Source organism: Caenorhabditis elegans, chromosome II, assembly GCF_000002985.6.
Source record: "Caenorhabditis elegans chromosome II".
NCBI lineage: Eukaryota > Metazoa > Nematoda > Chromadorea > Rhabditida > Rhabditidae > Caenorhabditis > Caenorhabditis elegans.
Window position 1 is genome coordinate 7,394,130 of NC_003280.10, and position 18,410 is coordinate 7,412,539.

At 33.7% G+C, this 18,410-nt stretch overlaps 5 protein-coding genes across 6 annotated transcripts; 3 read left to right on the forward strand and 2 right to left on the reverse strand.

Moving 5' to 3' along the window:
* The first annotated feature begins 825 nt into the window (after positions 1–825).
* Positions 826–3,222, forward strand: bath-44 (BTB domain-containing protein). 2 transcript variants are annotated; one of them, NM_063149.5, is made up of 9 exons: positions 826–905; positions 1,081–1,159; positions 1,285–1,407; positions 1,453–1,572; positions 1,623–1,735; positions 1,782–2,151; positions 2,216–2,344; positions 2,394–2,508; positions 2,633–3,222. In NM_063149.5, the coding sequence occupies exons 1-9, from the start codon at positions 829–831 to the stop codon at positions 2,677–2,679; spliced, it is 1,173 nt and encodes a 390-aa protein (NP_495550.1). In that variant the 5' UTR covers positions 826–828; the 3' UTR covers positions 2,680–3,222. The 2 variants fall into 2 exon arrangements, with proteins under 2 accessions (NP_495550.1, NP_495549.1); NM_063148.7 differs by having other exon boundaries at positions 1,264–1,407; positions 2,633–3,220.
* A 1,660-nt stretch (positions 3,223–4,882) lies between these two features.
* C07D10.1 (F-box domain-containing protein) lies at positions 4,883–6,432 on the forward strand. The gene is made up of 5 exons (NM_063150.6): positions 4,883–5,040; positions 5,088–5,157; positions 5,204–5,380; positions 5,429–5,821; positions 6,094–6,432. Exons 1-5 carry the CDS (start codon positions 4,901–4,903, stop codon positions 6,295–6,297), a joined length of 984 nt encoding a protein of 327 aa, NP_495551.1. The 5' UTR covers positions 4,883–4,900; the 3' UTR covers positions 6,298–6,432.
* Positions 6,416–8,596, reverse strand: nas-7 (Zinc metalloproteinase nas-7). The gene is made up of 9 exons (NM_063151.4): positions 8,425–8,596; positions 8,299–8,378; positions 7,937–8,050; positions 7,800–7,879; positions 7,632–7,753; positions 7,386–7,580; positions 6,980–7,092; positions 6,748–6,928; positions 6,416–6,705 (listed from the first exon to the last, which is right to left on the reverse strand). The coding sequence occupies exons 1-9, from the start codon at positions 8,576–8,578 to the stop codon at positions 6,596–6,598; spliced, it is 1,149 nt and encodes a 382-aa protein (NP_495552.2). The 5' UTR covers positions 8,579–8,596; the 3' UTR covers positions 6,416–6,595.
* A 5,766-nt stretch (positions 8,597–14,362) lies between these two features.
* Positions 14,363–16,630, forward strand: srd-55 (Serpentine receptor class delta-55; the record flags this gene model as incomplete). Its single annotated transcript, NM_063152.2, has 6 exons — positions 14,363–14,571; positions 14,818–14,914; positions 14,962–15,099; positions 15,598–15,870; positions 15,919–16,018; positions 16,431–16,630. The coding sequence occupies 6 exons, from the start codon at positions 14,363–14,365 to the stop codon at positions 16,616–16,618; spliced, it is 1,005 nt and encodes a 334-aa protein (NP_495553.1). The 3' UTR covers positions 16,619–16,630.
* On the reverse strand, positions 16,603–17,901 carry K02A2.5 (uncharacterized protein). The gene is made up of 3 exons (NM_063153.6): positions 17,670–17,901; positions 17,185–17,281; positions 16,603–17,132 (listed from the first exon to the last, which is right to left on the reverse strand). The coding sequence occupies exons 1-3, from the start codon at positions 17,773–17,775 to the stop codon at positions 17,060–17,062; spliced, it is 276 nt and encodes a 91-aa protein (NP_495554.2). The 5' UTR covers positions 17,776–17,901; the 3' UTR covers positions 16,603–17,059.
* Positions 17,902–18,410: the final 509 nt, after the last annotated feature.

Sequence of the window (18,410 nt, forward strand, 5' to 3'; positions counted from 1 at the left end):
TCGCTCTTCCAATTGTCACGCGCACCCCTCCTCACATCCCCTCTTTTCTTATTCGCCTCCGTGCCTAAACATAAATACATGTTTCTTCTCATTTCTCGTGACAATATAAAAATATATTTTCAACAAAGTCTTCCAAAAGTTCAACAATTTCTTATTTTGTTATGCACCAGTTTTTAAAAGCTGTTTTCGAGTGCCAGAAAACATGTACATCGATTTATTATCGAACAAAACATTTCGGGTTAATTTTGGTTTAGCTTTAGTTATTTTTTATTATTAACTTCTTAATTAATACTGACTCCTCCTTTACGATTTTAAAGGGAGGTGCATTAATTAATGCGGAGTGGTCTCGACACGCGCGACGATTGGGTTTAAAAATTTGGTGTGTGCGCCTTTAAGATTACTGTAGAAGTTTTACTCTATCGATTTTTCTCATTTTCTCGCTTTTTCGTTTTTTAAGTGTAGTTTCTGTTGTAGTTTCACAATCTGGCGCAACATAGTGTCAAATACTCCCAATTTCCAATCTCAAGCCGAAATCGCGCTCTATTGCGCACAATTTTCTTAATCTTCATGACAAAATGCGTGGCGGCGAGTAGGATTGCATAACTTTTTTCAATATTGAGCAGAAAACGGCTTGGTTAGTCATCATTCACAATGATCTTTGTTGCCAGAGTTCGTTTTTCATTATTTATAACGCTCCCTCCTTTTTCGTTGACTCACCACCTCCTCCAACAAAGCCTTTCGATTTTCTTATCATTAACTGAACGGATTTCTGTTTTCTTCATGAAACTATGTTTTTATTTCACATTAATTATTTATTTGTTGCAGAGAATGGACAATTCATTAATGCAAATGAGACATGCAGCCGACAGTTGGTCCACTTCAGAAGTCAGATCTCTTGTACACAAGTAAGTAAAAAAACAACGTTTGTAAAAAATCGATAACTTGAGACTCGATTTCATGTAATTTTTGCATATTTCAATAAAATTTGTGCTTATTCGTGTATGCCACACACATACAGTCACATAGTCATACAAAAAAGCCAATTTAAACTTTTAAAAATTTTAAATCAATTCAATTCAGACATATGTGGACAATTCGTGGCTTCTCTCAACTAGAATGCAGATATTTGGAGACGAGCGCCAAGATTAAGGATATTACTGTGAGAATTTACATTATTTGAAAAAATAACACAGTAAAAATAAAACATTAAAAATGAAAAAAAATCATGTTTATTTTTAAAACAACGTAACTCCTTATTTCCAGAAAGATGAAAGTGGGTTGCAGGTTCCCTTGACACACCAACCGTCGAGCTCTGGAGGCCTTCCCGAACTTCCGGATATTACATTCCGAATACGATTACATCCACAAGGCAATAAGGAATCAAACAAAGATTTCACGTTCTTCCAGGTATTCAAAGTGTAAAAAAAACTAAATTAAAATTTATAATTTTAGTGTTTTACCAATCAGGCGACTACTACAACTACACCGACGTTTCGAGCCAAATTCAAGTTCACAGTATTCAATCAAAGAACTGAAGAAACTCCAACAACTGTTTATTCAGGAACACAACAAGTAAGTTAATTCCTGAATGAAACACTTGTGTTACAATAGAATCGTTTCAGCTTCATGGATATTTTGAATATATTCGACGAGAAGTTCTGGTTGGTCATGTTCAACCAGCTGATGATTTGATTCTTTGTCTGACTATTACGATAACTTTTGACACTGTTACTAAGTGAGTTGAATTTCATGTTTGCTGAATTTTCCGTTCGACTTTTCAGAGCAGCTCAAAATACTCGATCAGTTCCCCCAGAACTACCAATGCCGAGTGATGTCACCAAAGATCTGGAAAACTTATATCGCAGTGGAAAGCATGCAGATTTTACATTAGTCGTTGAAGAACGTGAATTAAAAGCTCACAAAGCAATCCTAGCAGCTCGATCTCCTGTTTTCGCTGCAATGATGGAACCACATACAGCAGAAGCACAGAATTCAAGAGCCATCCTACGAGACATTGATTATGAAGTTGTTCAGGCAATTCTCTATTACATTTACACTGGAACCTGTACAAATATGGGTGGAAATGCTTTAGATATATTGGCTGCAGCTGAACGTTTCGCTTTACCAGGACTAAAAAATATTGCTGAAGTGGTGAGTAAGAAATGGTGTGCGCACCGGTTTTTTATTGTTTTTATTAGCATCTTGAAGATTATAGGCAATGAGAAACGGGCTGGCTACCGAGACAGTATGTAAGAATCTAGCGTTTGCTGAAATGTATGGTTTGGTTGACTTCAAGAAGGAAGCTATCAAGTACATCTGTATGAATGCAAATGCTGTCATAAATGTAAGTTTTATTATTTATGTAGCATTCTTTATCGAAATTATTTTTTCAGTCTGAAGGATTCTTGAGACTTTCAAGACAAAATCCTGATCTCATTGTGGATATTATGACTGTTTTGGTGAATGAGCGACATAATTCACCGTCTTGCTTCAGTCTCGACGGAACATGTAAGTAATTTAAAAGCATCCATTAATATTTATTATCTTAAAAAAAACAAATCAAAAATAAGTTTTTTTCTGAAATCTTACAATTAGTATTACATTCTAGATATAAATTTAACTTTTTTTACAGTGGAGCCAGCCAGCAAACGAGCACGAATGACGGAAACCAATCTGTGACTCGATATGTATACAATTCCGCTGCCGACACCATGTCGTACAATACCATGTCATGTTTTTTAACCTCTCCTTATTTTCAAACTTACATTCATAATTAGGCTTCTGTGTTTTTTTTTTAATATTTAAATAACCGTTTGCATCTTAGAAATCATGAATCTCAGCGGCTCTCCTCTACCCAACCCCCATCCTCAGTTTGTGAGTCACGACGTTTCGACCTCTTTTTCATTTTCTGCCCATCTCATGTCAAATGTTTTTATCACGTCGTCCATATTGTTGCTAGGACGGTTTCGTGCAATTTCTCAATTCAGATTGTCAACCGTACGGTTCTAAAGCCCCCATTGACTGATGAGGTCTCCATCCTTTTTTGTGACTTATTCATTATCTCGTTTCGAATTACCACAAAACTAGTGTCTTAATTTTAATTTCAACTGTCGCAATCATTCTCCCAATCTCGGTTCGGTTTAAGGTACTTCAGCATTCACTCAACATTATTACACTTTCCAGTTTCATTTTATGAAATGTGAAATAAAATATGTCATTTTTTCAAGGGCTTAAATTTCGGATAAAAATCAATGATAGTTTCCAATACACACAACGAGGAAACTGTAATCTCAACCTCAGACACAGCTTGCGGGTCATGGATCTTTATCGGTTTCTAGATAAAATCTTTTTTCGGGAAAACTTCCGTAAATCACAGAATTTCGTGAGTTTTCATTGAAATTTTTTATTTTTACATTTAAATCATGTACCCAGGTTATTCAAAACAATAAAAATCAAGATAATCTCCTGAAAAAACTATTTTTTGAGAATATTGATTATTCAATTTTCCGAGAGGAGTACACGGCCGCGCGGCCTAGAAAACGTTTGCGCGGAGGTTCAAATCATAATCACACGGGCCAAAGTTTTGTATTTTTCGAACCATATAACTTTGATTCGATAAATGTTTGGAAAGTTTCGTATATACACATATAATGAATACCTTACAACAGTTTCTAAAAATTACTCTCCCTTTAAATCTGAATCTTCCTGGTAAAAGTGAGCAGGAGAATTGTTCAACTTGCAATTAGGTACCTAGAATTCGAAATATAAAACTTAGCGTCCAACTTTCCAGTTTATCAACATGTTGGTCGTTTAACTGCCAACTTGTGTAACGTGCACTGAGTGAGCTCACGGAGGAACATGACAGCTGATCGAAATCCGCCACATTTCGAGAGCGTGGGCCGCGAGAAACATTCTGTGTTCTTCCATTTCTTTCCTCGATCTTTTGCTCTTCCCTCTTATTCTCTCAAGTTTGATAATTTTGAATCAAGAACTTCAAAATTTATAAACTGAAAAGAGATTTTTAACTAATTCTAAATTAAATTTCGTAAGACAATTCCGATAAGTCTTCACAATGAATGAATCATAACTATTTCTCTATATTTTTTTTTCTGGTTCCCAATCTTTTGTTTGTTCACAATTATAAAAAAGCGACACATTCTCTTCTAGTTTCCTCATTTTTCATTTTCCCCGGAATTTATTTCATGTCTTAATTTTTTATTTGAAACAGTGTTTTTAATCGAATAGTTTTTGAACGGGCGAATCTCATTTTGAAGTAAAGGTATTCAGACGTTGTATATTATGGTGTTTAAAAGCAATTTTGTAAATACCGACAGTTTACCATTTTTCTCCAAACCCTTCACAATACGCGTGGGCTGAGATAAAAGAGATGTCAGAGCAACACCTTGCTCACTGAGAGCCGCCCGTCTCCTTTCCATTCCGCTTGTTGATTTTCTTCGATCTGTTTGCCAACTTATCAAATATAATTGTCAGCAAGTGAGATAATACAGTAGAAATCGTTGAATCCGGGTATACTTCTCACATCAATTGCTTCTTCCCCGAATTATGTTTGTTTCTATGTTCATTTCTCAATGTTATCACCTCGTATTCTTTCCCATCGAAACTTAATTTGCATTTTATCAATAGGAGGGGGCATGTACATGCGCACACTGTTCACTTTTCCATATCTTATCTCACTTCGAACAACACTTCGTTTGTACTTTCTCCGCTTTTGTTCTCAGGCTTCTGCTTTCTCTAGTACTCTTTTCAAAATGAACACGTACAAATCTAAAACTGCAATCATAAAATTTAATTATTTTTCGTTTCGTCCAAAAAATGTGTGCCTACTTTTATAATTTGTACAGTCTTCATTTATATATTTCAGAAACTGTTTTCTATCAGAATGAGCTCTTCCTGTAGGAGGATAGATGACGTGGCACTGTGGAAAGTTTTCAAATCAGTGGACGCTGCTACGTTACAAAGATGTAGAAGAGTATGCACAAAATGGAATAGTGAAATATTAAGACTCAATGAATATACTAGGTTTTGATAATTATTACTTAAATTGGTCTTTAAAATTTAGTTTTCAGTAAATTCACTCCTTGCTCTCTAATGATGGAAATTAATGCAAAGAAGTTCAAAATTTCCCTTGGTAATTTGGTAAGATTGTAGTTTCCTTTAATATATTTCCAATTCTGATTTTCAGAAAAGTAGAAATTGTCTAGAAATTGATTCTATAAAATTCAATGAAATTCAAAAATCTCTCCGCCACGTGGCACCGCCTGCGACATTGATGATCTATTTGAGTTGTGATTCGGAATCCAGTGCTATTGAAGAAGTAATGGGAGGAGCCACTGAAAGATGGTGCAGTGAGATTAGAGAGGTACTTGAATATGAACGAATTTTTATATTTTTAAAGTTTTAATTCCAGCTCGAATTCGTCACTCATAATCCCAACTTAAAAATTTCAAGCATTTTGAAACTTCTTGAAAGATTTCCAAACTTGATCCGTTTTTCACTTTCTCATTGCTTCACTGAGTTTGTTTCAATAGGTGAAATATTTAAGAAACTTTCTCATTTACAATACCTAAGAGTTTATGATTTTGTTGGAAGCAGTGAAAGTGGACAATCAAGCGGATTGGTTTTCGATGATAATGCTGTAATTCAGCTTATGAAAAATCAAACTGGAAGCAGGAAAATTCAGAAAATTGAGTTATTTAATATCAAAGTAACAGTTTCAAGGCATACGATGATTGAATCACTCCGGAAATTGGCACGTCTTCCGGTTCAGTCGGAAATATTCAACAAGCCAATACTGACAGAGGTGAGTGGTTTTTTGTTAGTTTATATGAAAGGAATTTGGAAATTGGAACCAATGAATAGTCACATTTTTATAAAATTTTCTTAAAAATCGAAATAGTTTTGGAAAATAATTAGAACAGGAAAGTTTTAGTTCGAAGTCGCAAGGAGCACACTTTGAAGTTTTTATTTTTGGAAACTTACCGTTCAATATCAATTTAAATTTTTTTCAATATTCCCTAGCCACTTAGTTCCTTCGTAATTCATACTGACATGTAGTAAATGATAAGATTTCAGAAAAACAAAGATAATCAGTCTATTCATCTACTATTTGAAAATTGCATCTGGGAAACCATAAAAGAGCTCAACTTACTTTCTGATATTATTCGAATTGCTTCACAATTCTGTTTTCCAATTCAACAACATGAAGATAATTTTTTGAAAGGAGACTTTCGTTTTTCAATTTTTGATACTAATTTTGTATTAAAATTTGTTGTTTGATTGTGCTGCTTTTATTTTGAATCTCAACTGATTTAAATCTAATAGGATTCGTTTTTTTTTCTTTTTTTCCATATCTGTAAATAAGTACAACTGTTGATTCCAACTGGAAATTAATAAAAAAATTGAAGGCATTTATTCTTAAAGTGAACTTGAAAGCATTCAAAAACCCGTAAATAACAAAAAGAGTATTCAGGAAAACAATGAAAAAACTGAAAAAGGGAGAGAAAAACTGGAGTACCTTGAAGAGAAAGAGATCACCTGTAAGGGGTCAAACTGAAGAGAAAATGAGGAACAAAAGCTAACAAAATTTGCATGTTTTTGGACACAATGAAGACATGACTTGATAAATTGCAGGAGACCTACAACGATCTGCTGTCCACCAGCATACAGTTATCCGATCCTCGCATTCTAAAATTAATTCTTCTTCCCCATAAAATGCATATAACTTACGAGATGATGGTTTATTGCTATTATAATTAACCCGTCCTGAGCTACTTGAAACAACAAGACTTTGTGATGGTATTTGTGCCATTGGTGGATTAATTGGACCTTGTTGCATATCAAATGATCGAAGTGGAATCTTTGGACGATCTTCATATTTATGGTATTGTGGTGAATATATTGGAACGTGCTGGAAAATGAAAATGAAGTTCCTGAATAAAATTCCTGAAAAAATACAAACCCGTGCTCGTGCAAATGGAGCTGTCACACTCTTTTCAACTGGGCAATTGTACATTCGGTTGATTTTTGAAATATCCACATCAGAAAAGTCACGAGCGTTTCCGATGGTTGCAGCTGTAAATTTACATATTTTTGAAAGTTAAATTCAGAAAACTTTGATTGAATAAAACCGTACTAGTCTTATATTAGTCTATATCTAGTCTATATATTAGCATATATTAGTCTTGCACCTCATTGTCCAACTTTGAAAACTCTTGATGATTCTTTATTTTACCAACAAATTATCAGCAAAGAAATAGTTTTTTTTAAACAAAAATGTGTTACGGTGTGCGATACTAAATACGGAAACTAGGATTTACGGTATTTAATCACAGTTTTATATAAATTTTCGAATAATAAAAACTCACATTTGACTTTCGGCAACATTGTTGGGAATCCGTTTTTTGAGAATGCCAAACTATCATAATGAAGAATCGATTTATAATCATATGGTTGACCGTAATACGATGTCTTCGATAAATCAACTTTTCCAAATTGATCAAGAGCTCCACGATCAATATTTTGCCAGATAATATCAATGAAGTTGTCGCGATCCCATCGTTCTAGAAAAAAATTAACTTGCAATATTGATTTAAAATTTAAATATGACTTACCATGTTCATGATAAAATCCGACAACATGCATCATTTCGTGAATAATTGTTGCATATTCCATACATCCATTATCGAGAGATAACACCTGAACTCCCGATGTTCTACCAACTTCAGAGAAACATCTGAAAAATTGTATCGCTGATGCAATAGAAAACATTTAGTACATACCCATCAACTTTTCCAATAAAAAGATAATCTGGCTCTCCGGTCTGTCGTGGAACAAATCTGATGCAAGTTTTTTCGTGGTACTGTAATATATGTTTACAAGGCATTTGCCAGCAATGAAATTATATAAAATTAAAAACCTGTTTCACAGCTTTCGCAAGAAGTGCTCTTTCATGAGGAGAATAGTGTGGAGATATTGCATATGGAATTCTAGCGTTCGGCCATAGTTTCGCTGCTCGGGAAACTCCATTTCTCTGAAATGGTGTAGAAATAAAATTAATAATTTTGCCTATAATTTTCATCCCATGCGGTTGGCGTACCTCAAAATTTTCAAGTATTAAAGAAATTTCTAGTGGCACATAATTTTACATGTGTAGATAATCTCAATTAAATCTCTATGGTGTACAAGAATGCTTAAAAATGTACTGAAATTTTTTTTAGGATGAATTTCAGAAAGAAATCACATTTTTTGTTCAGTTTTTAATAGTGCTAAATAGCTTACTTTGTGCCGTCTTGGTAACCGAATATCTGACTTGAAATCATTTACCACTTCCACCGGAATGTGTTTTCCAAACAGTTCCTCTGGAATTACAAATTATTGAATTCCATCTAAAACTACAAATATTACCTCTGGTTAACTTATCAGCAAATTCGAAATCTTCCAAATTTAATGAATCTGTGCTATCTGATATAACAAGCATCTCATCATCTTGTACTCGATTCCTATGACCTAATGTAGCAGGTATTACAGTTACAATAGTGATGATCCATGGCAAAAGCATGGAGAAGAACTGAAACTATGCGAATGCGAATGTGGATGAGAATGTGCATGTTTCGAGTGCGAATGACCAAAGTGGAAATGTCAACAAATTTTGAAGAAGTGAGAATAAGAAGCAAAGAGGGGGCGAAAGGCAACCGGATACCTAACAAAAACAACTATTTGTGTTTGCGCTGATGCTCGCGGAAAGGACGAGCACCAGGTATCAATGGCAATTGTGGTCAATGCAAAATTTGTGAAAAAATTGTGAACGGGTGGTGAAAGATGGGCTTACGGTTGTTGCTGCAAAAATAAAACATAGCAAAGTACACTGTAGACCTATAGGATTTTTTTGGAAAAATGTGTCCTTTTGAAGCTAACGATCGTAATGTATGAAGATAAATTTTACTTTTAAAGTGAGTAATTTAGATTATATTGATGGAATAAAGTTATAGGAAAAATTGATACTAACTTTACCAGCTCAACATTTTTAAAACCAAATTCATGACAACATAGAAATGAGCTGCCGAAATTGAGCAACGAAATGCAAGTTTTGTGCTATAATGAAAAGTTTATTTCTTCAAGACATTTTTATATAGAGCATATCTAGATTTTTTTTTCTAGAGACTAAATCTGACCAATGTCATTCCTTCAGACGTTAATTTTATGCTTTCAGAAATATTTTCTTAGAGTTTCTCTTTTGACTTTTTGGATACTAGTCAAGATTATTACAGTCATTTTTAGACTGACAGCATCCGATTATTCTCTACAATATTCATAGTATGTTTAACTTCATAATTTGTTTTGAAGTGGATTTTTTTCACGGAAAACAAAACAAGAGTCGCAGAGAAGCAGAGACAAAAAATTGAATAATGATTGCGCAAGATATACGAGAGAGGACAATGGTGGATTGCAAAAAATTGATGTACAGGAAATATTATTGAAAATGGCAATGAGAAACTGGATAAGTGAGTTACAAAGTGAGAAAGGCGAACGGATAACAAATTGAGAGTGTTCAAGACTTTACGTGGGAACTGAAAAAAATTGTTCTGCAAGTATAAATCAACAACCATTTCCAGAAAACTTATCTGAACAATAACTGATAAGATAACAGATTGATTATGAGATCTAATCCGAAAGCAGATGGCAGTTGTTATTATCATTGTGGAACAATATATGTTAATCAAAAATATATATTATAAATCTGTTTTTTCAACAATTTTCAATAAAAACTGCTCAAATCAAAACGTCATCTAGAATAATATCAGAAATGCCTAGACAAGGAATCACGCAAGAAAGGATAACTGAAATTTAGGGTTTTTTGGATTTAATAGGCGCTGTAAACGGAATTCGTTTGAAATTTCAAGGTGAAGCAAGAATCATGGTACTGTGCAATGAGAAGACTTAAGAAGTAGAAGTAGTATTAGTGGCGCCTTCCTCCCCCTTTTCTCAGACGATGGCATGGCTGTTGTGTAATATCGCGATTTTAGCACCATGCCGTCTGCGCACCTCGATGTATGCCTGTCACAAGTGAGAGTAAGCTTGTTTGAACTACCAACCGGTCTTTTAAAGGGTTGATGACAGAGAAGGGCATCATCGTCAGTTGATTCAGATGCCGACGGCACGATTAGAAAAAAGGCCTTGCGGAAGAAACTAAAACACGGAAAAAGCTGTGAAGGGTCACGAGATGACGAAAAGCGGTAAGAAAGTTCAAGGCTAGACGTTTAAGAACATGGCTAGATGAATTCAGGTTCTGGACAGTTACTACTTTACCAATTACATCATAGACGAGGCTTAATGTGTGGTAGCAGAGGCAGTAGCAGAGGCAGTAACGATCGAGTAATCAGTAATTTGCAAGCAGGTTCTCGAATTAAACTTTATTTTTGTGTCGCTGTCTTCTAAACGAATGGCATAATAAGAAACAATGCCAGACATTTTTGAGTTATGTACTAGCTGTCATCGATCATCGATCATAGGATCATCGGTTTATCATCTGGTCCGTTTAATCTCATTAAAAAGTTACAATCAACCTAAATTTTCAAATTTATCTGCTCCAATTAGGCGGTAAATTGGTAAAAATTTTATGAAAATCTTGTCAACTGTTTTGGAATACAGTACCTATATTCTAGTCTCTCTGATGAACCGAATATTATCAAGGTCAGATTGAGCACAAGCTGGAAGAATTTTTCTCTTAAACCGCACTAACTGAGCATCCATTTCATTTTCTCGGTTCATTCAGTTCATATTAAAAATATTTTTAAAAATTTACAGAATAATTTCAAAAAAGGAACAAAATAAGCTGAAAAAGTTGAGCATTGCGGGACAAACTAAAACTAACTACTCTCGAAATTTATCAATCGATCCTTGGTCTTTTTTGTTCAGCAGAGGCTGGCGGAGTTTACAAGCGTACGACGTGATTCAACTTTTATTTAAAGCTTTATAAATGATAAACAGATAAATATTTCGAATGCTAAATTCGAAAAGAATCAGCAAAAAAGCTCACAGTCCCGTCCTTCTCTGCCGAAAAATGCCGTTTAAGGATCGATTGCTAAATTTTAGTAGTAACTAAACCTAACGCATCGTTTTCAAATGGTGATTAACTGTTAAAAAATATCAGTTAAAAAGTATAGTTAAGAACTGTAGGTTAACCATCTTCTACGTCAGAAATGGTTTAACACTTTGTTCGATTCTTGAGAATCACCGATCATGACCTTCAATTGGTTTTTTTTTCGTCCAAAAAAGAGGAAGATCCATGGCATTTCGATAAGCGTTGCGCAATCGGTGGACTGGCATTGAAACCGGAAAGTGAAATCGTTGCCGCACGCTTTCACCTTTTCGGAGATTGGAGACAAAAAGAGACTGAGAATGAAAAAGAGGAGCAGAAGGAAAAGAGTTTTCAGGCAGAAACATCAACTTTACAACTACCAGTTTTGTACAAAATGAATAACGGAGAAGGGAAGCGGAAGAAGAAGAAAAAGGGGAAGAAGTTGGAATTGGAACATAATATAATGTACTTGAAAATGGAGAGGAAACAGTTTGATGATCATAAATGGAACTGGAAGATAACTAATAAAAGTTTGAGAAAAGAAAAAAGTAAAAAAAAGAGAAAGGTTGAATTCAATGATACAAATCTAAATTTAATCTAAGTGAGGAGAAACAATCTGGGAAAATCTGAAAGGAACACGTTACACTCTTAATTTAAAAATTCGCACTTTTCTTCGATTTCAATAGTGGACATATGTCCATGTGTGAATCTGTGCAATGTTGTGGCTTCAGTTTTCTGCCTAAATGACTTTGGCGGAAAACAGCGTGAAAGTTAACTAATGTTGTTAGAAAATTTTGGGAGCTGAAAAATAATGAGATTAATAAAATAAAAATCTTACATTTAATCATAAAATTGGCTCAATAACCTATTACAAAATGGTTTAACTAGAAAATTAATCATTAGAGCTTTACGGTCAAAGTTTTGGTAAATTGTTAATTCAAAAATAAATGCGATGCTTTGAGAACTTTCAAGAAATGCTGCAAGTTTGAGCCTCTACAATATTTGACAGTAAAAACAAAATTACTGTGCATGCAAGGATACTTGAGAAATACTTGAGAATACTTGAATACTTGAGAAACAATTACCTTAGGCTTAAAAATCATCAACAGGCAGGCGACAAATTTAAAATTAGAGAGCTTTAAAAAGCTCATCGGAACATTATTATTGAAAATTGTTTTTTTTTGTGTCTAGAATAGGGAAGAAGAAGCGATACATAAACTAAGCATTGATCGTAAATCTCTCAGTCTCCTCTTTTCTTTTTCCTTCCTTATTCCAAACCGATCATCTATTTTTTCAGAGTTTTTTTTGATTGGATCTTCCGACAATACGCGGGAGATGCCGTAGTGCGTTGGCAACCAATACACCTGTTATCATCCAAAATGTCGCGGATCGCATGAAAAATACTGTGATGGAAAGGGAGAAGCTAAAGAGACATCTTCCGATTTATAATTGCGATTGCGCAATTTTAGGAAGAGATTCAGAGAAATAGAGACATGAATGCTAATCATGGAGGATAAAAAACAAAGAAACACAGATGAGAAGCAGTAGACTACACAGTCAACCATAAAAATTGTTAGTTTACTTTTGAGACTGTCTTAGATGATGAAGCCATATGCAAGACAGAATGGAAAAAAAGGCGATGAAGCAAGGAATCAGATGGTCACATCGCGTAACAAGAAGCCACTTGATAGGGAGAAAAGATCTCGTTTCGTGTGAGAAGAAGATGATGGCGGTGGTTTGAAAATTATTATGCAATCGACTATTGGCAGGAACAAAATTGAATGGATAAAAAAGGATAGAATGGACGAGAGACCTTCTTGATGTCTGGTTTTCCTGAAAACATATTTTGCCCAAATATCGGAAAATCACAGATGTGGTAAAACCTCAGAAAATTATATATTGAAATCTGCAGAGATCTTGTAGTTTCCGAAACAAATATTAAGCCTTGGAACTTTGGTGGAAGCTGCCTTGAGCTCCAGAAACCTTGGTTCAGCGGTGATAGAGTAATTTTCACAATAGCAAACTAAAAAATGTTTGAAAATTATAAAATCTATAAGAGAAAAAAATAATAAAAAATCACTTTGAGCTTCCCTGCATTTGTTTCTCTAGATGGTTTCGAAAATTTGTGTTTCTAAATATAGTATTAATTTGCTTTAATTTTCTAAAAATGAAAAAAACTTAAAAATATAAATCTTTGTATCATTTTCCATGCAATTTTCCATGTTTTCTTGCAACTAGAACTAGTTTCCGCCTTGTAAACGGGAAGTTAACGAATACGTTATCTTTTTTTTGGAAAAAAAAATTTAAATTTTGTTAAAGTCGAAAGCTATCCATAACGAATAATTTTGATTTGTGTATATTTTTGTTTTAAAAAGCGTTTCCCTCGACAATAATCTTTGGCCATAATTACTATTTTCGAAAAGCCCACGGATCCTTTACCACGAGAGGTTTTCGTGTAATTGTGATGTATTGTTGCCAAAGTTTTACTTCTTAATTTATTAAGTTAATAACAAAAATCAATTATGGATAAGCTGATATATTTTGTTCACCGCATACAGATAATTCAACTAAACCTTTTTCAATTCTTTTTTTCTTCGAAAATTGGCCAAAATTTTAAACGATTTCTAACGTTTTTGTTAAAACTTTTCGATTATTAATAAAAATTAGAAATATATTTGCTAGAATGTTATGCATACCATATTCGACAATCTAGAGTTTTTGGACCTCTGTTCAGTCCGAATATTGCAAAAACTTTAAAAGTGATACCAAAAATCAATTCGTTCCAATATACGTCTCTTATTATCTTTCAAGTGTCAGAAAAAGGTGTGTCATAAAAAAATGGTCTCAAAAAAACAAGTGGCAAACTAAAATTATCTGGTATTCAAGTATGTAATTTTAATAAATTGCAGTGAGATCACACGTCAAGTGGAGTCCACTGTGAAATTATCAAAGAAAAATATAAAATGTTAGTTAGTCATTTCTTTTGTGGAACAATCTATTCAATTTTTTCTTTTCATTTTTTTTCTTGAATGCTCAAGTTAGCGTCATTCAGTTTTGGGAAAAAGTGAAAACGAAAAACAAGTCTTCTCGCTGAAGTTTCGAATTGAAATTGAGCTTTCAAAGTTTTCAATAAGTCCAAATTAGTAAAGGGCATTTCTATAATCATAGCTTTATGCATTGCTACGCAATTTCTATTGTTGCCATTTTTCGATTTTTTGTATTCATCAGAATAAAAAATATCAATTTTCAGAACAAACCATATTTATGACAAGTTTATCTTCAAATCGTATTGTTCCATTTGTTGATATTTATTTCAAAATTTATTTTTATGGCGGTCTCACTTTTCAATTACTTTTGTTAACTCTTATTTTGACAAAGTCTCCGTCTATTTTGACAAATCTAAAATTTTTTCTTATTAATACTTGCTTTTTGCAAATTATTTTGATTTCACTGGGATTTTTCACACAGCATAGGTAAGTGGTACCAACTTTTGCAGTGGCCAGAAACTGACGACGGAAAAAGAAAAAACTTATAATATTAAATGAAAATTGTGAAATTTTTTCTATTTAACGTTATGCAAAAATGTATGGAGTTTGTTTTCATTGTAAAAACTTGAACTCAAAAACAGAGAAAATTAAAAACATGTGGGTATTTTGAAAATGAATTTTTTAAAAATTCAATCAAAATTCTGTGTACAAAAAATCTATAATATTTTCCAGAAGTCTACCGAATATAGATTCATTTGCTGTTTTGCCACGTGGACCTTGCCGAGAATTCGGACCAGATGTTTGCTTCTCAGCATATCATTTTTTCTTGGTTAGATTTTATTCATTGCGATTTAATTGCATATTCAAGAATTTCAGGGTGTTGCTCTCTGTGTTGGACTTGGAATTTCAAACACAATTATTTTCAGATTTCAAGCTTTACGAAAGGGCAGAGTATCACGTAGTAGAATATTTACAATGATATCCCTGACGTATATTCCTTCATCAATAACTATTGTAAGCATTTTTAAAATGAACTTAATTTTGAACATATCAGCGGATAATATATTTCCAAAGTCAAATTGACATTCAGTAAAATGCCCAAGCTAAAACATGTCATAAAAACCAATAAATAGTGAAAAAAGTTTGTAAAGTTTTCAGGTCTACCTCAATTATTTTTTAAGAATAAAAAACAATCTCACAATGATCTCACAAGTGATAGGTCATATTTTAACAATTGAGTAGTTTTTTGTTGCGTGTTTTGTAGTCATAATTGAAAACAAAGATCCACAAATCAAAAAGTAAAAAATCACAATTTTTATTTACAATCCTAGAAGTAGTTCATTATAGGTGCTTGTTTTTGATTTAGAGAATTCCCACTGATTTGAATTCAAAAATCAAAAAAAGAACGTCATTTTACTTTCGAACAGTGAGAACATTGATGCATATTTCCAAACTTTTGTTATTCGAAATTCAAATTCATTGAATGTTTACATGATTGTGATCTATTTTCAGATTCTTCCATTCACATCTTCTTGGGATTTTGAAAAAGTTCGTTCACTGACTTACATTGAGCATCCAAAATACGATCTTTCAATCTACGAACCATTTGTTGGATTCCACAACATCGCATCATTTCAGTTTACTTTAGCTACACTCCTTCTAGTAATCGGAGCTTACGCTATCCCTGCGATTTCAGGATTTCTAACTTCAAGAGTTATTCATTTGATCAACGATAACAGAGGCATGTCGTTGAAGACCAAGGAGCAATCAAAAACATTGGCTTACGTGGGAGATTTTAGATTAAAACTTTGTAAAAACAATATAACATTTTAGGGACTTGCGTGCCAAACATTTTTACCCGTTATTTGTTATATTCCAGTAGCAAGTTGTTATATTTTTTCTCAAATGACCAGTGTCGAGCTGCTTTTGAATGGTAGGCTTTGGAGTTTAAATTTTAAGATTTTGAGTGAAAAATTCTGTAATGGAAATATATTGATATTGGAAAATACCAAGAACAGCAAATTGGACAGGGTTTTACAAAAAAATTCAATAGTTGCTTAAAAATGGGTAATTTATCAGTTAAAACTTATGTATATCTCGGCCCTAGGGATCAGTTCCTTTGCCTAAAAATGAATGTAATTTAACTGCTGGACAAATTACGCCTGCATTATGCCCAGTAGGATTTTTTAAAAGTTGTGACCATAAAGTTTTTAAAATGGTAATTTGAATCACATTGTTTTTTATTTTCACCCCGAAAAAATCACTCATGAGAACGTGGAATTTTTGCAATTTGTTTTCTTTCAATTTCAGATAACCTTCACAAATGTTATACTATTTTATTTCAGAGCATCTTCTTGGAATTTTGATCTGCTTTCCATCATTCGTTGACCCATTTATATCGTTTTATTTTATTGTACCATATCGGCAAGCTCTATTGGGATTATTTAAGTGCCGAAAAACAAAACCTTTAAATATCGTTATCACAGTTCGTCATCTATCAAAACGTAACCCATCAATTGTTGATTCAAACTGAATTTTATTCAATAAAAAAGACTAGAAAAAAGATGCCCACACATCCCAAAGTCTTTTCAAAAAAGTGACAATGGTAGGAGGTTGTCTGATATCCCGAAGAAACAATCAAAATGGGAACTATGTACAAACAAGTGATTTGTGTGGGAGAAAAAGTGTCCAACAATTTGAGATCGACTGCATTTTTGTTTGAGGACAATTTGGAGATAGGGGGTCTTATGAGATCAACGGGACAATCAAGTTCATTCAGGCTACTGTAAGTGGCTGTTGTTGGGCGGGAAGAGAAAAAGACACGTGGATCGAGATATCAATTTTGTTTTTGTAACAATGGAAAAAAAGTTCGTGGAAAAAATCAATCAAAAATCAAAAAAAAAACCAAATGAAAACGAACGGCAACGAAATACATAATATGATTGGAGGAAAAAGAGCACAACTGTAAAAAACCCTATTCTTTTTTCAATGCTGATGTGCAAAGAGCGTCAATTAATGAAGGTTTTGAGGTACTTGGCTGTTGTGACCTGAAAATATAAATAGTTGAAACTCCATCCAAATAGGATAAAATAAACTAACCTCGCTGAACATAAAGCTTCAAATTTTCGAAATGCGGCGTCTGCATCATGTGCATCTGCTTTGTCATCGTAGTCGTACGAGAATAATGAGAAATCGTCTGAAAGCATTGAGATCAATTTTTGTAGATTTTCAGTACAAAGATTGACTTCTAAAACTAATACCTAAATATTGAATGCATCTTTCCAAGGATTAAAAGAACGTGATCAAAGAAGCTGTCAGAAAGTTTTAGGCCTTACAACAGACGTTATTTCTTTTTTTAATTAGGAAATTAAAAATACGATTAGATTGTTTGATAAATATACATTTACTGAAAACATTAAGAGATTTTGCAGAAAACAGGGTTCTGAAAACCGTGTAGACAGCAGTCCTCACGGAATTCTACCGAATGGTTATATTAAAAATAGTCTGTTCAGAAACAGTATTTCCTTGTTTCAGTCTACGATATTGACGTAATAAAATTAATAATTAGAAGTAAAAGTACGAACCTGACGTTCTCCTTCGATCTCTTATTAATGCTGCGGGAACAAGTGAGATAAGTAATAGTAGGATCCATATCCGCAAATGTTCTATGCCTATCCTTTGCAAGAGCATCTGTTGTAAACCGACGTCGTTTTGTCGTCGTCGTCGTCGTCTTGGTGGTCGTCGTTGTGTCGCTGGGCTCGCAGTTCTTAGGCGAAATGTTGCCGAGGACACTGAGTGTTCGTGAGCGAAGGATGTCTTAAAGAAGAAAATATTCATCAGACAGTGTTGAAATATTAATGATCAAACCGAGAAGTAAATGTGATAATGAAAACAAGTGCTCTCGAAAAGAAAAACGTGTTTATGAGTTGATACAATACAAGATTAACAAGCACAAGACATTGGAAATAATGGGCTAATGAAAATAGGTAACACGTCAAGTCCACGAGGATTAGAATCAGAACCACCCAGGAAGAAGAAGCTCAACAATAAATTTTGAGCGGGAAGTTTCAAGTCAAACAAAAAAGTTTTTTGGGGTAGGCGGTCTAGGAGCCGGGAGCATAGATCTCGACGTCAGAATTGGTCAGCTTTGCAGAAGATTAGAATCATATTTTGAGATATATGAATGGGAGGATCTAGACAGTTCTAAGTTTGCAGAGATTTTGAGAAAACAACACACAGGCGGGAAAAGAATAGGAATTATGGACAAGCTGCTCTCTGAAACGATCCGAACATCGAAGAAATCAAGAATACAGAATAACAGGATA